The 19,785-nt window shown below is 35.5% G+C and overlaps 1 protein-coding gene across 1 annotated transcript in view; it reads right to left on the bottom strand.

Annotated features, from left to right (window-relative positions):
* Positions 1-19,785, bottom strand: part of HCN1 (hyperpolarization activated cyclic nucleotide gated potassium channel 1) — a 384,981-nt gene that overhangs the window by 334,783 nt on the left and 30,413 nt on the right. The window contains exon 2 of the mRNA XM_007108331.2: positions 2,458-2,881. Coding sequence (XP_007108393.2) covers positions 2,458-2,881 — 424 coding nt within the window. The remainder of the gene's footprint in view (positions 1-2,457; positions 2,882-19,785) is intronic.

Raw genomic sequence — 19,785 nt, forward strand, 5'->3', positions numbered from 1 at the left:
AGTTACACTGACCTAGGTGTCTGTGACCGCTGCCAGGAACTAGAGGACAACAGTATTAAGGAGTGTGCTCTTCTAGGACTGTATAGCCTGCCACCATTTTATCTGGTAGAGTGCCATCTGTTCAGCCTTCTGCCGTGCTCTAGGGTAACTGGGTTCAAACTACAAGACACTGAAAATAGTCGCATTGCCCACTGTCTTTTCAATTGACTGAGCATTTATATCAGTGACTTTTCTTCTCACAGGCTACTCATTACAATATTTTGTGTGACCACGTTTTAAGAGGCAAATATTCAGATTTTATGTTGCTTGGACCAGAAAGTTTAGTTAAGAAAAGTTTCCTACAATTTTTGATTATATATATAAAATGGTGTAATATTAAGGTATTTCTCATTAAAAGAATACATATGTTACGGTGAGAAGCTATATGGTTATGTGGTTAAGAGCTTTGCCAAGGTCAGGTCAGGTTGTCAAGGTCAGGTTGCCAAGGTCAGAATCCCAGCTCCACCTATTACTAACCCTGTGAATCTGGGCAAGTTACCAGAGTTATTAGGAAGATTCAATGAACTACTGATTCAATGAACTCTTCAATCCATGTAAAGAATCAAACATATTACTTGACATATAATAAGCCATCAATAAATAGTAGCTATTTTTATCAATAATCACCTTGTTTTGATATTAACATTAGCATAATAACGTTTGAAAACCAAACATTTTTTACATGTTAGATGGAATGTGCTATATAGAGACACATTATAAGATGAATTCAATTTCTCACATGTGCTTCATCTGATTTTAAATATAATCCGTATGCATATTTTAAGAATGATCCATTTTTATGTCTTTTTAGCAGTGTCTTATGCAGTGTCTTATTATTGTATGTCATTTCCTGAAATCCTAGGAACCAAAATGTCATCAACAAGCACACACAAAACATTGTTACAGTCTCACAGAAAGCAGAGCTAATGTTCACCGAAGTTCCATTTTATAACTTGTTTAAACTTAAATTCCAAAATATAATTCATCCTAAAAATCATTTCTGTAGCTAGTAAAGTGGCGATTAATTCCTAGCCAATGTATTGTTTTCTTTAGTGCAGGTTTAGGTACTCTGGAGGGCTCTTTGACCCTCATTTTTATGCAGACAATAAAGTTCAAGTTATAATTAATTTTTTTAGGATACATTTAGAAGGAAAAGAAAATCAAAAAGTTAATATGCAGACTCTGAAATTAGGGACATAACCTCCTTTGCTTGGTGATGGTACATTTAACTCAGATCTTTGGAAACTCCAGTTGGCTGAGCCCTTTCAGGTCCCACCAATTGCCTAAGAACAACAGATGCCCTATTCAGCAAAATATTGGCCAGATTCACTGTTTTTATTCACTGTAGTATTTGTGTTTTTTATGTAATAATTTCCCTCCAGGTATGCTGTTTTTCAGTATTATGAAATGAACTAGTAGAGAGAACCTATAATAAATAATTATAGGCAAAGAATAACAATGAGCAAAATTATTATACTAAAATCAGTCTTTACACATACAACTTGGAAATACTAAAAAAAAATCTGTTTTCTTCAAACACAAATTCTCTGAAATTTCAGTATTAGAGGAAACATATTCCACAGTATTTCACAGAGCTAATGATACAAACTATGTTAGCAATCAGACCCTACAGCTTTGTCAGAGATGGTACTTGATGTGTTAGATAAAACAAACTAATATTAGATATTAAATAAAAACAATCTCCCATGGTAGAAGAGGGGCTGCACTGGTTAAGATAAAAATTTGTTGATTAAAGTAGATTTGCTTTAAAAAAAAGACTAGTATGGAATCTAAAAGAAAAAAAAATGGTTCTGACGAACCTAGGGGCAGGACAGGAATAAAGACGCAGAGGCAGATGTAGAGAATGGACTTGAGGACACGGGGAGGGGGAAGGGTAAGCTGGGACAAAGTGAGAGAGTGGCATTGACATATATACACTAGCAAATGTAAAATAGATAGCTAGTGGGAAGCAGCCGCATAGCACAGGGAGATCAGCTGGGTGCTTTGTGACCACCTAGAGGGGTGGGATAGGGAGGGTGGGAGGGAGATGCAAGAGGGAGGGGATATGGGGATATATGTATACATATAGCTGATTCACTTTGTTATACAGCAGAAACTAACACACCATTGTAAAGCAATTATACTCCAATAAAGACGTTAAAAAAAAAAAGACTGAATTGGCATAAGACAATTGTTTTACAATCACTAATTTTTTCACTTCACTCAAATCCAGTATTCGACCATATCTTTTGAGGATACAAATATACCACTTACATACCAAAAAAAAAAAAAAATGAAATTTTTCTTTTTGAATTTCATAAAACTCATTATACATAGCACAGTTGTTCATTTTGGAACAGTTATAGTTTAAAATCGCATGATATAGTAGCTTTAAAAATGTAAAAAAATATGTCTTACCTCTTCCCACTGATGTATGTATCTAATTAACCTTGAAAGTCGTAATAAACGCAAGAGACTGAGAATTTTTGTAAACCTCACAATGCGAAGTGCCCTGGCTGTCTTGTAAACTTCTGAATCCATTCCTTTTTCTACAATGAGAAAGATATAATCCACTGGGATTGATGAGATGAAGTCAACCACAAACCAGCTTTTTAAATAATTCATCTTGATCACTTTAGGGTCCAGGATGATTTCAGAACTATCTTCATTGACAGTCCCAGTCCTGAAATTCATGATCAAGTCCAAAAGGAAAACTGTATCTGAAGCCACATTGAAAATAATCCATGGTGTTGTTGTCTGTTCTGTAAAGAATGTGATTCCAACTGGTATGATGACCAGATTTCCAACCATCATTATAAGCATTATTAAATCCCAATAAAACCTACAATAAATAAAAAAAATCAGATTTTAAGATGTAGACAATGACCAGCCTGTTCTCCCTGCCCCCCACCACCATAAAAATTATTACTGACTTATGGTTAAACAAATGAGTAGAAGAACAAAATGTCAGTTTGGTAAATATGATAGCTCCTAGAGTGGCCATAAAGTTAAATCTAAGTAAAATTAATATATTCCTAAAGCAAGGCATTGTGATTATAGAATTCTAAAAATTACTTTCTATAAAATGTTATAGAAATAAATTCATGAACACCTATACCCCCATTTATCTGATAAAGAAGCAAAAATAAACTCCCCTGTAGTTAACATACAATATAGATGAAAACAAGGGAGAAGATCCAGAAGATCTATCTTTATAAAAGCTACCTTTGAGAAGACTCTTTGGAGGTGTTTTGAAGTACTTTATACGTAAAATTACCAATCATAGATTAGAATAAACAGTAATAAATAGGGCACATGAAAAATATTGATACTGCAGATTTATCTCTAGAACTACAGATTAGGTCAACCATAAATTCTAGAACCGCCATAGCTTCACAGCACTCCAAATATTTATGCTTTATTCTTCTTAATTTGAAATGAGAAAACTAATTTTGTTCTGAGGCTGAAAATACTTGAACTGAATTTGGGTTTGAAACTAGAATCTAGCTAAAATTTGCACTTTTGTCACTGCTTCATTGAACAACTACTTTAAATATATTGCCACTATTTTTCCAAACAATACTTCCCTTAAAATTTCTGATTTAATTTTCAACATAGCTATGATTACTAACTACCTTTTGAAACACTCTTATCCCACCTTATATTAAAATTAGGAAATTCATTCCAGGTTAATATAGCATTAATATAAGGTTAATATTTATTAATATAGAATAAATTCATCAGAAATTATTGTATTATTCTCATTTGGTCTCTTTCAAAGTCTATTGACACTGTAGTTAGACTAGGTAATAGACTATACTTGTTACAGTATATACTTATAAAAATAAAGAAACAAATCAACTAATACAACTCTATAGTCATAAAATAGTCTCTGGAAACATGAGCTACTTCATTCTAGTCAAAGGTGTACTCTCTTAGCAGTTGTGTTACAAAAATGGTATAAACTTTCATGACATTTCTGTTAACCAAGATATGATTTTACATTAATTCTCCTACTTAGACTATTTGGGCTACATTTTGGTAAAGTATACATTTGCATGAACCTTTCAAAGTTATTATCATTCCTAATTATGAGTGACTCCTGGGTTAAAAGTAGTAATATAAGAAAGAACTATAACAGTCCCACTCTGCCCTTTTTTCTACCCCCCACCCCAGGATTATATAAAAGATAAATGTTCGTCATTTTGAAGATTTCACCAGTCTTTCTGTCAAAACTTACCCATAGAGTTATGGACAAGTATACAAATACCCATGTCAACCATACATCATGCCCTGGCAATTTCAATGAAATTTTTTCTCTTTTTTTTCTCCTCTCCTAATGGAAATGCAAAATGTGCCATTTAATACACTAAGGACAGAGGAGAGATGTAGGGCAGATGCAATATTGTAATAGCTGTTTCACAAAAAAGTGACATCACTGAACTCTAAAATGAAATTGTGTATGCCCTGAGGATTTTCACTTTACTGGACACTCTTACCAGTCTCTTCTCTGCTCTCCTCTCTGCTTTCCCCTGAAAGGCTGCTGTTCCCTTGGGTGTTACACATAGCCCTTTTATCTTCTATTCTACACATGCTCTTTGGGCAATATTATACACTCATCCATGTCTTTAATGATTAATTCATAACTGATGACTACAAAAGCATTATCTCCAGTCCATTCCTGTATTCTAAGCCTCCTAATCCTTATAATCACAGTCTATTAAATCTGTCCCCTTGCATATCTCACACTCATGTCAAACAGCACGCCCAAGCTCAATCTCATCACCTTCCCTCCCACAGACATCCCCCAGATATTCCCTGTGTCAGGGAATGGAACAATGCTCTACCTGATTTGCAAGCCAGAAACCTTGGAACCATCCTAGATAACCCCTGGCCTGAAATCTACTTAATCTCATTATTCAATCAATTACCGAGGCTTTTTGGTTCGAACATGTAGATGTAAGCTGTATTCATCCATCTGTCCTTTATCATTCCCATTGCAGCTGTCTTCAACCAGAAATTCTCAACAGTTGCTTAATTTAGAGACAAGTTACTTAAATTCTCTAATCCTAAATTTTTTCATTTGTAAAATAAAGATTATTATAGAACCAAATGTGTAGCGTTTTACAGATTAAAACAAACAAACAAACAAACACTATATGCAAATCACAGCTCCTAGCATAGAACAAGCTGTGGCACAGGATGCTGGTAGCATACTTAGTATTCATCTACCTTTCCTTGCTTACCAAAAGAAATCCATTTTGGGGAAAGTAGTTAGGAGCCCTTTGAAAAATTCTCACTTTTACATACATGCTTGTATTTCTGTTACTAAGATAGAAGCTATTTTTAAGGAAAACTCATACTCTATCCTTCTTAGTCAACAGAAATGAAAAGGATAAGGTGCCATCCACTCTTTATTTTAGCAATAATGTTTGCCACACCGTAGCTTTTTATGCAGTGCTTACTATGGATTGAAGCCATTAGATATCTAAGTATCAATATGAACCTCAATTAAACCTTATAATTCCCTTTTAAAGTATCATTGACCATATTTTGCAGTCATAAACACAATTCTATAGACTTTGCATAATATAACACTTTCTTTGGTTAACATGGATTCATTCCTTAGCTAGCCAAGGAAAATACAGTTATCACCCACTCTAAAAGTTGCTTTAAAAAACAGCAATGAATATGTTCCTGAAAACTGACCTCATGAGACTCTCATGCCTCCCTGCCCACGAGTTTCTCTTAGCTTTTTGCTCTGGAAATTTCTCTTGGATACTCAGGCCCTCCCTTTTCCTTAACTCTCAATTTCTATGTCTTGTACATTTTATTACAGAATCGTCTTTCCTACCCACTCCCTCATTACATTCCCATTGTTATCTCTCTAGTTTGGGCAGAGCTAGCTCTTGCTTGGAATATCTGAGTCTCCTGTCTATGGAATCTGATCAATTCTACCCGCCAGTCCCAGAGCGACCATCTAACATGCAACTTACCAGCTCAAAACCATAATGGACCCTCTCAATTAAGTAAAAACATCAAGGCATTCCCTGATATAGCCTCCTCCTCCCTTCCCCGTCTCTTTTTTAACCCTTTATGGCAAGTACCTCATAGCTCAAGCAAGAGAGTACTTGCTCTTACCTTGCCATCATGCACACCTAGGTACACATACAGGAGATATGGTTACTTCCATTCTACCTGTTCCTTTTCATATCAGCATTCTACCTATCCTTCAAGTCCCATTCTGGCAATGAATTTCTTAGTTGTTTTTTTTTTTTTTACAACCTCCAGAGCAACATTTATTTTCAGCATGCTTCTTATTTCACTTTTGCTTTTGTTACTATTTGCCTTTGCTTCCTCCTTGGATTTAAGTTCTTTGAAGTTCAAAACTATATTGTCTTCTGTTTAACTTCTGCGTAATGTAGACAGTATCCAGGACAGCAAGTGCCAAGAAGATATATTAATTAAATTTTAAGTGGAAACAAACACTTCATGAGGATATTTAAAGAAATCCTTTTTTAATAAGTCAAAGGCCATTAATGCAGTAAATACTTTCCCAATATATCTTTTATATAACTCTAGATTTTTTACTCATTGAGGGCTTTTATAATATAGAATACATTAAAATAAATAGGAAACAAAGAGATTAAAGCTATGTTCTGAGGTCAGACCACCTGCAAACTAAACAATTTTGGATTTACACCTGGTTTTGAATGTTACAAAAACCCCCTCTTATTCATCTTGCTCTAGAGAGACCGTATTTGTCAAAGGTCTTGATTGCACTTTGAAGGCAGCCTAGGGTTCAAAACCTAGTTCCACTAGCTGTATGGTTTGGAGCAGGGTATTTAACTGCTGTGAATTTCAATTTTCTCCTACTACTCTCAGAGTTTCTCTTCCAGGAGGACTGCATACAATGATGTGTGCAAAGCATATAGAACCTGTGATATAGAAAGTCAACTTTGTCTGTAAAACCAACACTCACTGCAAAGCCAAGTCTTGACAATTACAGTAGAATAATAACCTAGGTAATCATTTTAACTTTATACTAAAAGTAGATAGAATATACAAAATAAAATGGTATTTCAGTCATAATTAATAGATCACTAAAACTATGGTCACTTTAATTACTAATAAATAATTTTCAAAGACAAATTATTTTTATGTTAAGAATTCATTTCTCCCATAAGTTTTTAGAAGAGAAAAAGTGGCATTGCAAAGATTAGTCCATGATCTTAACTGTGAAGAATTCAGAATTCAGTCATGCTCCTTTCTTTTTACCCACTTGGATCTCTCTCAGGGTTGTGGTGAATAAAGACCACACTCCTGTCCTAACAAGAATTTCCCACTCTTTCAGGTTCCCCTGCCCCCTTATGACATCTGCTCTAGTTGAAATAATCTGATGTCAGGCATTTCTACCCCAAAGCCTTAAAGAGATTTAAACAATTCCCATATTTCACTACTGAAGATGCTCATCTTTAAATTTTTGTCTCTAAATATTGAGTAAAAGGTTCTCTTCTCCCCTCTCTCTGATGAAATAAATATTTGTCATTAAATGGAGTGGAGGAAGGGACTTCTGGTTAAACCCTGAAATGGTACCAGATTTATACATGGCTACTCTTTTACCTGTTGTTGAAATCAACTGATGCGACAAACCTGTCCCGCTATTCACACTTAAGAGTCACTCCTAACAATTATGTCTTTAGATGTCAAACATAAATTGGGCATACACTTGTAAACCAACTTATTTATCAATCTAAACAAATAAACAAATGCCCAGCTGGCTTTACTTTTTATAAAACACATAGTACTTGCAATTATATTTTAAATTTTATTTAAAACTGATTCCATTTTCAAAAGTCTAATTAACAGCCTGATTATTAGGTACATATCTCTTGAATAATAACAAGAAGTGTCTTCTCTTAAATGCTATGTCCTCTTCCTAGCACTATCAGTGGCAATCCACCCCACCAAGTCTCAGCAGCCAACACCTGAGCTTTGATCTAATGGGTTCTCAGACATCCTTTGTCACCTTGCAAACATCATTATTTAGAATATTCACACTGGGGTTGATGTTCTGTAGGACATATGCCTATCCTAAACCTTGCAAAGAAGTTTTCTAGGTCAGGTCTATCATTTAGTCTAATGCCTTGCTGTCTCGCAAGGACAAATTCATTGTCTATGGGGGGTGGGGAGCGAAGAGATCAGAAAACACAGACAACTTAAATATGGGTATTTTGAAGTGAAAATACACTAGCTTTCTTAATAAAGATCCCAGTTGTAGGAAAGTTTAGCCTAACTTATGGATAAAACTAACATAAACCATATTTGAAGACAAATGATTTCTGGTAAATAGCAATTTACCCAATAAGAACTTGAGATGGGTGGGAGGTACATTATGTTTTAGCTAATCTTATTTATTAAAATGAACTAATGGGACAGAAATTTAATCCCTACGAAGGTATTAAGATCTGCACCAGTCCAGGAAAAAGTAAACATGTTTTTTCTACTTCCCCCTTCCTCTGAAACTGAACTTTTTTCTTCGTGTGTTAATCTTCTAACTGCTAATATTAACAGCCTTATATTGGTCCATGAACTCTTGTTTGTGGCACTTTACAACTTTGTTCACTCCTCCTACTTGAAACTCTACCAAATCTTCAGTTTCTATGATTCTGCATTTTCATAGTTTCTCACTCATATTTATATATTAGCAGAAATTAATTTTCCTCAAGCTTTACCTGAATTCTCTTCTTCCACCATTCAAGTTGGCATTCTACATTACTATCTCATCCGCTTTTCATCCCTCTATTCACTCGCTCATTGGTCTTATCAGTCACCACAGGCTAAACTGATAAGGTAATGTAAATTGTTCTCAAATCTATCACTGGCCTTAACCTCTGAGATGGAGTCATGCATTTCTAACTACATCCTGCACAGTTAGTGGCCTCTAAGTGTTCCAGTGGAATAGCCATCTCAACAGGCTGAAATCCAAACCAGTGAACCTACGGCCCCCAAATAATTCTCCTGATATTTGTGTGTCTGTTTATTTATTGTAGCATAGCTTCTTCCTTCTTTTTTTTTTTGTTAGCCAGCCGCTAGGCATAAAATTTAAAAATTATCCCCGATTCCACTGTTGGCCCAGCTCTGACCTTTGATCCTTTGCCTAACCTTACATTCATTCTAATACAATAGAAGCTTTTCATTTTGTTCCATCATCTTCTATGAAGTTTTTATTACATCATTATTCTGCTTACTGATTTTCCTGTTTCTACCTGCCCCAGGAAATTACTTCCTGTTTATATCCAACAGACTTTTCCTATTGCTTGCAAAATGAAATGTAATCATTCAAAATCCTCTAGAGTATGTCCCAATTCTATATCTCGAAGCTTAACTTTTTGTACATGCATGATCCTCAGCTAAATTTAAAAAGACCCTGTTTTTCAGACTTTTCACCTTTGTCATTGCCCAACAAATGTCTGGGATTTCCTTTCCTAAAACCCAAACTCAATCTCTACACTTCCTAACATTATTTCAATGGTCAACTTAAATGCCAGTTTCTTCACAGTACCCTCTTTTATCCCATCCCCAGATCAGTTAGAGTTTATCTCCTCCCCGCCCCAACTTCTATTTCAATCTCTCTCTGCGATTTCCAGCATTTGAGGGCACCAACTAGTGAACACTGAATACCTCACCTAATGAAGTGTCGGTAACAATTTGATAAAGACCACTTAATAAACGTTGTCTGAAAACACTGCTTTTGTGCTCATTCCAAGCCAAACTCTATGCCAATTTTCTTTACACTTAAATTGCCTAGCAAATAGTATACATGTATCTGATTTCCTAATGATCAAATTCCAAATTAATCACATTTATGTTAATGAGGTTTTATTACAATATTATAAGATTTTAATTAAAACACATATGATCATTTGTTTTTTTGGATGGTTTGGAAATGAAATAGGTACAAGCCTTTTTTTACTTCTTCTCGAGTGGTATGGCATATCTTTAAACTATGATAAATTTCTTGCTCTAGACAACAGGAAGAAAGATGCCATTCAAGGGTATTTTCATTATGTCATTCAAATTTACTTCAAATGAAGCCCACAACTTTCACTCCTTTGAACCAAAACATCTACTTATCCATAAATGTCCCACACGAAATACATTTCTATAAGTCTATAGCTTTTTTTTAAAGTAAATTTATTTATTTTATTTTATTTTGGCCGCGTTGGGTTCGTTGCTGCGCACGGGCTTTCTCTAGTTGCAGGGGCTACTCTTCGTCGCGGTGTGCGGGCCTGTCATTGCGGTTGCTTCGCTTGTTACGGAGCACGGCTCTAGAGCGCAGGCTCAGTAGTTGTGGAGCACGGGCTTAGTTGCTCCTCGGCATGTGGGATCTTCCCAGACCAGGGATCGAACCCGTGTCCCCTGCACTGGCAGGCGGATTCTTAACCACGGCGCCACCAGGAAAGTCCCACTCTATAGCTTTAATCAGAAGTTACAGAATGAAGCAGAACTCGCTGAGAATTAAGCAGGTCTATGCTGCGGTACTCTCCTTATGATGACATTTAGATTTTCCATAAAAATAAAAGTCCTAAATGTATAAAAGGTGAGTAGAAACTGTGTAAAATAGCTCCTGGTGTTTAAATTTAGAGTTCTTAAAAAAGTCCAACGTTAACCTACTCCTTAGCTTCTTAGTATTTTTTTTTATTTATCACTGAGTGATTTTTAAAAATTTTATTCTCTCCTTTGACAGTCAGCACTTTAATCCTTTAAGGAGAGCAGAAATATTGTCAGAGGTCATGTCAACCAAATGTGGCCTAGTACCATTCACTCCAGTATAAAATTCAGTAAGTTGAGTCTATTTTTTAACTGTTTCCAGGGACAGACTAAAGGACATTCGGTGATCACACTGATGGACAGTCCCATGACATAGACAATGAACACACCTTTATTCTGAAGCTCAGTTAAATGACTAACAGTTGATAAGGGCTTTATATTTGTTGATATACTTTCATCCAACCACTCTGAAATTTTGAAAAGGAAGGTGGCTGATTCTTCCCTGTCTAAATACATAGCTAACTTAAGGTGTATTCAGGTTTGCAAGTTTCAATTTCAGAATAATTCTTCTCTCATAAGCTTCCCACCACATTGCTTACTTTCAAATCATCCATTTTATCTTCCTTGTGGCTGATAATACATGTCACTTCCCTTGTGTTTCTTGTTACTCTACAGATCTCAATAAATCCTTATCCTCTTTGTTCTTTCTAAGCTGCCGAAGCCATGTAGATCTTTTGCATTATTGCTCCAGTTTGAGGATGTGACGGAAGGTTCGGAATCAATGTCCAAACACATTATTGTGTCCGGAAGTCTACAAAATGTCTACACTTTACAGAAGTTTTGGAATGTGCCCATGATTCTCATTTTTATATATAATAATACCTCATTGAATTTTGAAAAGAAAAGCAGCATCAAGGCAATGAAGTGTAAGTAATATTTATTAGATAATAGGCATTTTGTAAACATTGTTTCATTTGATATTCAAAACAACCAAAGAGGTAGGCAGCATAACCTAAATTTAACAAGAGGAAACTGAATCTCATCCAGCAAAAGACTTTTCTTAAATTCTTGTAGACAGGAAATGAGAAAAATTGCTTTGAACCCACGACCAATTCCCATGCTTACACTCCTTCTACACTATTCAATGCCTGAATAAATGATTCAAGGATTTTAAGAGTAGCATTAAAAAAAAAAAAAAAGAAAAAATCTTTCCCACAATATAGCCACATGTTCACCTGTCCTTATCAGTCACCCATCTGAAATGAGAACAAATTGTTTCACAAGGAAAAGTCTAAGCCCTGAAGGGAAGTAGACTGTGATGCTGCAGATATGGCTCCATGGCTGGGCTTTGGTTTCTGTGCCTTTCCATGCAGAAACCCTTGAGAGTTTACCTACATCCCCAGAGAATCAACATGATAGTTCATCTGTCCCTACACCCATATAGGAGCACACATCTTCAAATAAAGGAACTATGGGATTACCTGCTTCAAAGTCTTTCTGCCTTGACCTACAAAGATATCTCACTACGGTATAAACCGAAGTTAGTTCAGATGCTCTATAGTTAAAAAGCGCTTGGAAAGCAAGAGTCAAATTGAATACCAACCAAATATTTTCTCCAAATAGTTACATTCTAGTAATTCCAACAAATATGTATTGGCTATCTTCCACATAGTACATATTGTTCTAAACATTCTGAGAAATGCAAACATAAATTATAAACAAACTCTGCAATCAAGAACTTCCAACTTAATAGGAAAACAAAGACTTGTACTTATCAAATAAGACTAGGAGAGAATTTAAGACATGTTCATAAATAGTACACTACAGGTACTCTGGGTTTCCAAAAGAGAGAAACAATTAGTCATCTGTTTAAAGAAACTACTATTATTAAAGAAACTCAAAGACAGCCTTTGCTGAGGAGTTCCTAGGTTGCATTTTACTCACGGCACAAACATTAATTTATGAACATGTATGTGCAGCTTCCTGGGCTTGTCATTATATATACAAAGAGAATTAGACACGGACCCAGTCCTCAAGAAAATAAGGACTAGGGAAGACAAACAATCAATAATGTCTTCTAAAACAGGCTTATAAAAGAGCAATCCTGAGGCACACAAAGGAGAGAGTGATCAAGTCTTACTGGGGGAAGGATAGGAGAAGTGGGCAGAATTTCACAGAGTCAGAGAGTTGGTACTTTCCCTACACAACTGTAAAAACTTGTTTTGGTGTATACACTACACCACAAACATTTATTGAGCACCAAAACTGTGCTAGTTTCTAGGTTGCCACTAGGCATGCACTAGAGTTGCCACCAGGAATACCAAGAGAAATAGACACAAAATAGGGAGGTAAAGGGAATAAATGCCATGAAAAGTTAAAAGGTCTGGTGACGTATTTACTTTTTAGTTAATGCTTTAGCTCCAAGGGTATATCAAAGTGTTTTCTCGTCATAAATTTTAAAATTTTGTTTTCCCAGTTAAAATGAAGGACCGTGATCAAGAACAGCCAAGAATGTCATCAAATAAAAGCTCAATTAAAAAATGTTAAGTTCTGTTTATAGTTATAAATTTTACAGTACCATATTTTTTCTTCAAAATACTTTTTTAAAATAATATATATAATCTACTTATCTATTTTAACAGTAGACTTCTGAAGTTAAAGATTAATTTCCACAGGTTTTAGGTTCTATATGCATAAATAGGAATATCACTTCCATTTAGTTGCTGGTTTTTCCCTGAAACAACAATACCTAAAGATGGTATTTCATACTTGAATTGCATGGAGGTTTTCACCCACTTCCAGCTGCATATTATCTGAAGAGCAGAAAGGGTGATGTGTCAAGGAAGAAAAATGCTTCTACCAGGAGCATATGCTCCCAGGTCTGTAACAAGTATCAGGGGTGTGTGGGCAGAGTAGCATTTGCTGTGGAATACTTCAGAATTGAGGACCAAAGTTCTTTAATTGTCTGGGCAACTCACACAAACATTAGGGCGTATATTAAGCAGAACTGCCAGAATAATGAGAAATTTTCAGTCACCTACAAAGGAATCAAATAAACACGCACTCCACTCCACTTCAGTCCCCACCAACAACTCATATATGTTTGTTTCTGCATAGTTGTAACTAGAAATGTTTGGCCTCTCTTCATTCATCCCTTCCTTCTTCATTCAATGGCACTTATTAAACCTCTTTTTTTGCTTCAAAAAGGAAATATATTCACAATAGGAGGTTTCTCAGCAGATAACTGAATCCCATTAATAGGTTGAAGTTACATATGCTTTTTTATGTAGCCCAGGGACTTGAAGGAAAATGTTACGCTTATTATAAATTTACTAAATTCTGCAAGAGGTTTTTGTGATTTGTACATTTCAGTTCACTTTAAATGATATGGCTTCTACCTTCAGGTAAGTGACAGGTTGGGTGTTTTAGTTTCTTCAACAGCTAAACAAGCAAATAACAAAAACAGGAAACTTGTGAAGAAATATAATGTCAGACTTCTCTTTGTACCAGAGAGATAATTGAAAAAAAAAAAACAGTTAAGACTCAAGAACTTATATATGTGTCAAAGATAGCAATTCTTGAAACAATTATTTTGTTGTTTTGTGATGACTAATTCAACAGTCACGATTTCAAAACCCATATGGTGCTATATAACTACATAAAAGATTAAAAGGAAATACCAACCTATAGAACACTCTTATGAGAATTAAATCATGCCAAAACTGTTGGCAACTTAAAATTGGTGTAAATGTCTTAATTTACATTTCTACCTATCTCTGAGCTTTTCTTTCACTAATCCTCAACCTGATCCCAGAGCTTCAGACAGGCTAATTTGATTATTTATCCTTCATGCCTCCTTTTCTTAATTTCTTCTGCACAACTGCTCCCTGCAAGAGCTTGGAATACACTTCACACCTTTCTTCTCTTCTTAACCTTCTCCATCCTCAAGTGTACCAGCAACTCCTCTAGCCCAGTCCTGAATTCTCTAAGCCACAGGCTCTCCTCTTTTTCCTCCATGTGTGTGGCACATGAACCTTAGAAGGTATTAAGCCTAATCTAAGAGCAAGCAAGAGCATCTCCAAAATATCTTTTTGGATGGGACTGAGGGGGTGGCAAGCTTTCAGTATGGGAAAGGGATTTAAGAGGATTTGAAGTAAAACTATTTCCTTAGCCAGCACATTGTTTTTGCTGACTTACTTTAATTATGGGTCGATAAAAAATAACAATATATCCTAAAGAGACTTACACTTCACACAAGATTCCAAAAATCATTTGGGTGGGCATAAGCTCTCACAAGCCATCCCTTGATATTTTTATGGAGAGCAATGATCATTCTATTGCATTTGAAGAAAACTTGCAACAGTGCAGTGCACACTGTAAGCCCTAGAGAAGCATTCAGGGACTGAATGAAGAAATCACCTCCAGGCTTGGCCAGGTGCCCCAGGCATAGAGTCCCTAAGTACCTTGGCTTTTCCTTCACACACAAAAAAATGCTTTGTATTTTTATATGCATGTGGACAATTTTTTTAAGGTCTGTTTCTCCAACTACAGTGGATGTACCATGGTCAGGAACTTCATCTATTTCTCCTTTCCACTATGTCTCCATTGTCTAACACAATGCCTGCAACTAGAGTGAATTCTCTAAACATCTACTGAATAAATGAATACATGAATATTCAGGGCCTTAAGAAACAAAGGCACTGTAGTGGAATTTCAGTCTACAAGTATCGGTCCCTTGAATATTTTCTTCTGTTTTGGACACATTAATATCATAAAAATATGGTCAAGCTAGAAAACATCCAAAAAAGAATAAGGAGGAAAAGATAATTAAAGAAATGGGAAGCCTTACTTGTGAGGAAAGACTCAAAAAGCTGAATACGTAAAACTTGGCTAGATTAAAACTCCGAAGAAATGTGAACAGATTCCACACATTCTTGAAAGTAAACAAGGACTTAGTTTAACCAGTACAGTAAGAGGGTAGAGGAGGAGCCATGGAACTCATACTGACTGGTCTTACAAACCCCAGCAGCTTCCAAGAAATGAGCCACAGAAGGGCAGAGTAACGAATGCTTAAAGAAATATTTTTCAAACGTCAGGGGCCACTGACCCTAGTGGTTTGTCTTGAGATCAGAACCCAAGGATTGTTTGGCCTGCAACCTGTCAGGAGACCTATGCTGGTATTGGTGAGAGGAAACTGTCATTCTCACATTGCTTGCTGAAAAACAAACATCCAACGGAAAACTATTATATTTGTTTCACATCCATTTGTCTTACACTGCTCCTCCTTTGAGTAGAAACTGTATGTCAGATTTTAAAAGAATTAAAGCGATTATCTTAGAACATCCAACTCCTTCACACTGAAAACTCTTTATGTTTTCCAAAAAAGTTCAGAAAAAAATAACCATGTGTTGAGGCATTTTAAGTACTAGTACAGTGTCAAGTGTGCTGGAGAAATATTAGAGACTGATGCCCTTAACAAATTTACGTCACATTAAATTGTAAAACAAGTATTGAAAGAAAATCGTGTCCAGTATCAGCATGAAATATTTTGCAAGTTATCAACCTGAACATTCTAGAATTCTCTGAATTATAACTTGATGAAATTCTAGGAACTAATACTAGTAAGGTGAATCAACTTTACAGCACTATTTTGTTACCTTTCCAATTGGTTGTCAAAATACTATGACACTGTAGGAGTTTGTCAGACAATAGCTATTTCCCAATTGCTATAAAACAACTTAGTAGTCACAAAGTATGCTCACGATAATCATTTTCATTTTATTTACTCAACAGTTCTGTGAGACATACATGTTTTATTACCTCTATGTTTACAGATGAGAAATCTGAAACAAAATGGTATGTGACTTAGCCAAGATCACTTGGCTAGTTAGTAGCTTCTGAAGCTTGAAGCCAGGTTTTCTGGTAACTAACCCAGGATTCTTTCCAGTCTAACATCATGCCTCATATTTATTTTAATTTGTATTTATTTGTACTTTTACATAAAAAGCAATATCGTTTATGCCATAGCCATAGCACAGTTTTCCTTATATGCTCAGGAATGACTTAATGGAAAATAATTAGCATTAATTATCAAAATAGATAGCCACAAATGCAAAATCATGTATTTCTCTCTGGCTCCACTCCAAATATGTTCTACTGAAAATGTACCCTAGATAGCAGATCCATAATTTGGACTTAGATGATATCCATTTATTAAATTCCAACCTTTATGGATATTAGCAGACAAGCAAGCATTCTACTGAGAGACAGGAGTCTTATTTAATAAGCATAATGTTGGCTTTTTGCTTTAATATTTTCCAACTTAACTGCTCTTTCTTTTAGGATAAATTTATAGAAAAATAGTAGTTATGCCTTCAAGCCAAAAATAGTGGTCTGTTATTATCTTGTTGTCAGTTGTATTTTTGTTTATTATTGACCAAACAAATTTACTGGTGCTGGGGGAAAAAAACCTACCTAAGAATAAGCAGAATAATATAGCAGAAAGAAGACTAGATTGGATGCAGAAATGCTGTAATTCTGATATTTAATACTATCTAGACCTTATAATCTTGAGAAAAATCCCCTCAGTATGGATCTCTGTCTTCTCCCCTGTAGAAAGTGAACCTAGATGGGCCCCAACAATCTTCTCAAATCTAAGAGTTTTATTTTGTAGGCGTTATCTGTGTATCAGAGCAAGAAACTTAGAGAACTGAAGCAATTTTTAAGAAATTTAATTATGAAAACTAACTTGGGGAAGGCAGAGAAGAAGAGACAGAATAGTGGGGTGACTGGGCAGGGATAGACTGGGAGTTTGGGATTAGTAGATGCAAACTATTACATATAGAATGGATAAACAACAAGGACCTACTGTATAGCACAGGGAACTATAGTCAATATCCTGGGATAAACCATAATGAAAAAGAATATAAAAAAAGAATATATATATATATGTATAACTGAGTCACTTTGCTGTACAGCAGAAATTAACACAACATTGTAACTCAACTATACTTCAATAAAAAATAAATTAAGAAAAAAAAGAAAAAAGAGAGTAAAGAATCCTTGTGAGGGAAAAATAAGATATAGGACTGTCTGGATTTGGGGAGAAAGTAGTGAAAGGAGTCAAATACATTCCTATCTCACACCAGAGAAACTAGAAAATGACAACATGAAAGTCTGGAGAGTAGGTGTGGGAAAGATTACAAGTTCAGTTTTGGAGATAATGAGTTGAATATGGTTCATATTCATATGACAGAAGACAGTTGGAACTATAATATTCTAGAACTCAGAAGGGATGTCAGGGCTGGGGAAACAATTTTAAGAGTCTTTGTGTAGATTTGAAAACTGAAACTACGGGAGAACATGAGTCCTTTAAGGGGGACATTATAGGCAGGAAGCAGGAAAGAGCCAAAGTGATGGTCAGGAGCCAAGTCCATTTTCGGGCAATGAGAATATGAACCAGGAAATGAGGTTGAGATGGAATTTCTGAGAGAAGGAGGCAGTGGCTTGGCATGGAGAGTACAGAGACATCTTTCTAAGAACGATGGAGTGACTAATTCAGGAGAGTTATATAAATTTAGTTCTTATATCTCTTTACAAGTCTTAACAATTAATATATTTCTCTGTCACTTACTTGCACCATTGTGATAGTAAAGTTTTTCTAAAATGAAAGTTGAATATGTTATATGATTCAGTTTTAGTTATGAATAAACACATATTTGTACAAGTCTGTCAGTAGGCTAGATTTCAATAACCTATGCCAAAGAAGGACAAGTCATTATGTAATAATACTGATCAGTGTGAAATGCTATGTTTGAATAATTCACCTAAATTTAGTATTAGCAGTGGCATATATTGACTTCAATCCAACAAAATTTTATTTCAATTCAGTAAAATTTTTGATCTTTTATACTTTGCAAGACATCATGAGAAGTGTAAGTAAGATGTATGAAAATGACTAGAATACAAGGTACAACATGATCAATTTGTATAACAATTAAGAGAACATAAACAAAGCACTTTGGAAATTCAGGAGAAAGAGAAAGTACTTTAGTTAGTTCAGGGGACTGGAAGAAGCTGCAGAGAAGTGACATTTAGCTGGTCCAGGGATTTTGTTAGGTGAAGATGATGTCGGGGCTAAAGAAAGCATTTCAGATGGAAAAAAAAATGAATTAGGAAAGGCCCAGAGGGAGTAAATACAGAGACTGTAGCTTCAGCATTTGACTTATTCCTGGCAGATAGTAAGTGCTCCAAACATATTTGTTGTATTGATGAATGAATAAATTAATGAATTAGCAGACAAGCCTTGGAAAGTCAGGATTCAATCAGGATGTAGATTGCATCAAGGTGAATGGAGGTCCATTTGGTTACTGATGATACTGTTGTTCTCTGCCCACACAGAAGAGTTAAGAAGAATCACTGTCTTCACTGAAAAACTTGAGCTTGTCAAACTGCAGAAGCCTGAACTTAAAAATTAAGTGAATCATTAAAAATTGTGATGAGAATATTTGCCCTGAAAATATAATTATAATTTCTCACATGTGATACTACAGACACTTCAATAGCTACTCTATCAGCCAAATCTTGAAAATGTGCATATTGATCATCTAAATTTTTCCAAAGCTTTAATGTTGTTTTCACATTGTGTATGAAGACTGCATTCATCTTTATGTGCACAGATTAGTTCTTCACCCAACAAGGGGGTCATGAGCAGTGATGCAAGTTGAAGAATCACAACATGAAGTAAAATGAGTGATGAAATGAGTGTGAATAACTGTATTATTGATCTTAACAGCTGGCTGATTTTCCTAGACTCAGCCAATAATTACTACCAAGCTTTGTGAGGAATTCCTAAAAATTCAGTTGAAGACAAAAAATGGAACACACCTGCCTGGAAGGAAGAGAGAAGGGGTTGATGAAGCTAGATCTGACAGGTGGGATATGGCCAGGCAAAATGAAAGGGGCAGGGCGAATAAAGCATGCCAATATGTAAAGAAGTGTGGAAATATTTGAAAGGCTGGGCAGAAATCAACCCTTGCAAAGCAGAAGAGTAAATTCTGGAAAGAAGTTGGAAATAGAGAGGAATACGTACAATGGAGTTCCACTAGAAAGGAATTTAAAAGTTGCTAAGAGAGGGCTTCCCTGGTGGCGCAGTGGTTGCGCGTCCGCCTGCCGATGCAGGGGGGCCGGGCT

Source organism: Physeter macrocephalus, chromosome 8 (genome assembly GCF_002837175.3).
Source record: "Physeter macrocephalus isolate SW-GA chromosome 8, ASM283717v5, whole genome shotgun sequence".
NCBI lineage: Eukaryota > Metazoa > Chordata > Mammalia > Artiodactyla > Physeteridae > Physeter > Physeter macrocephalus.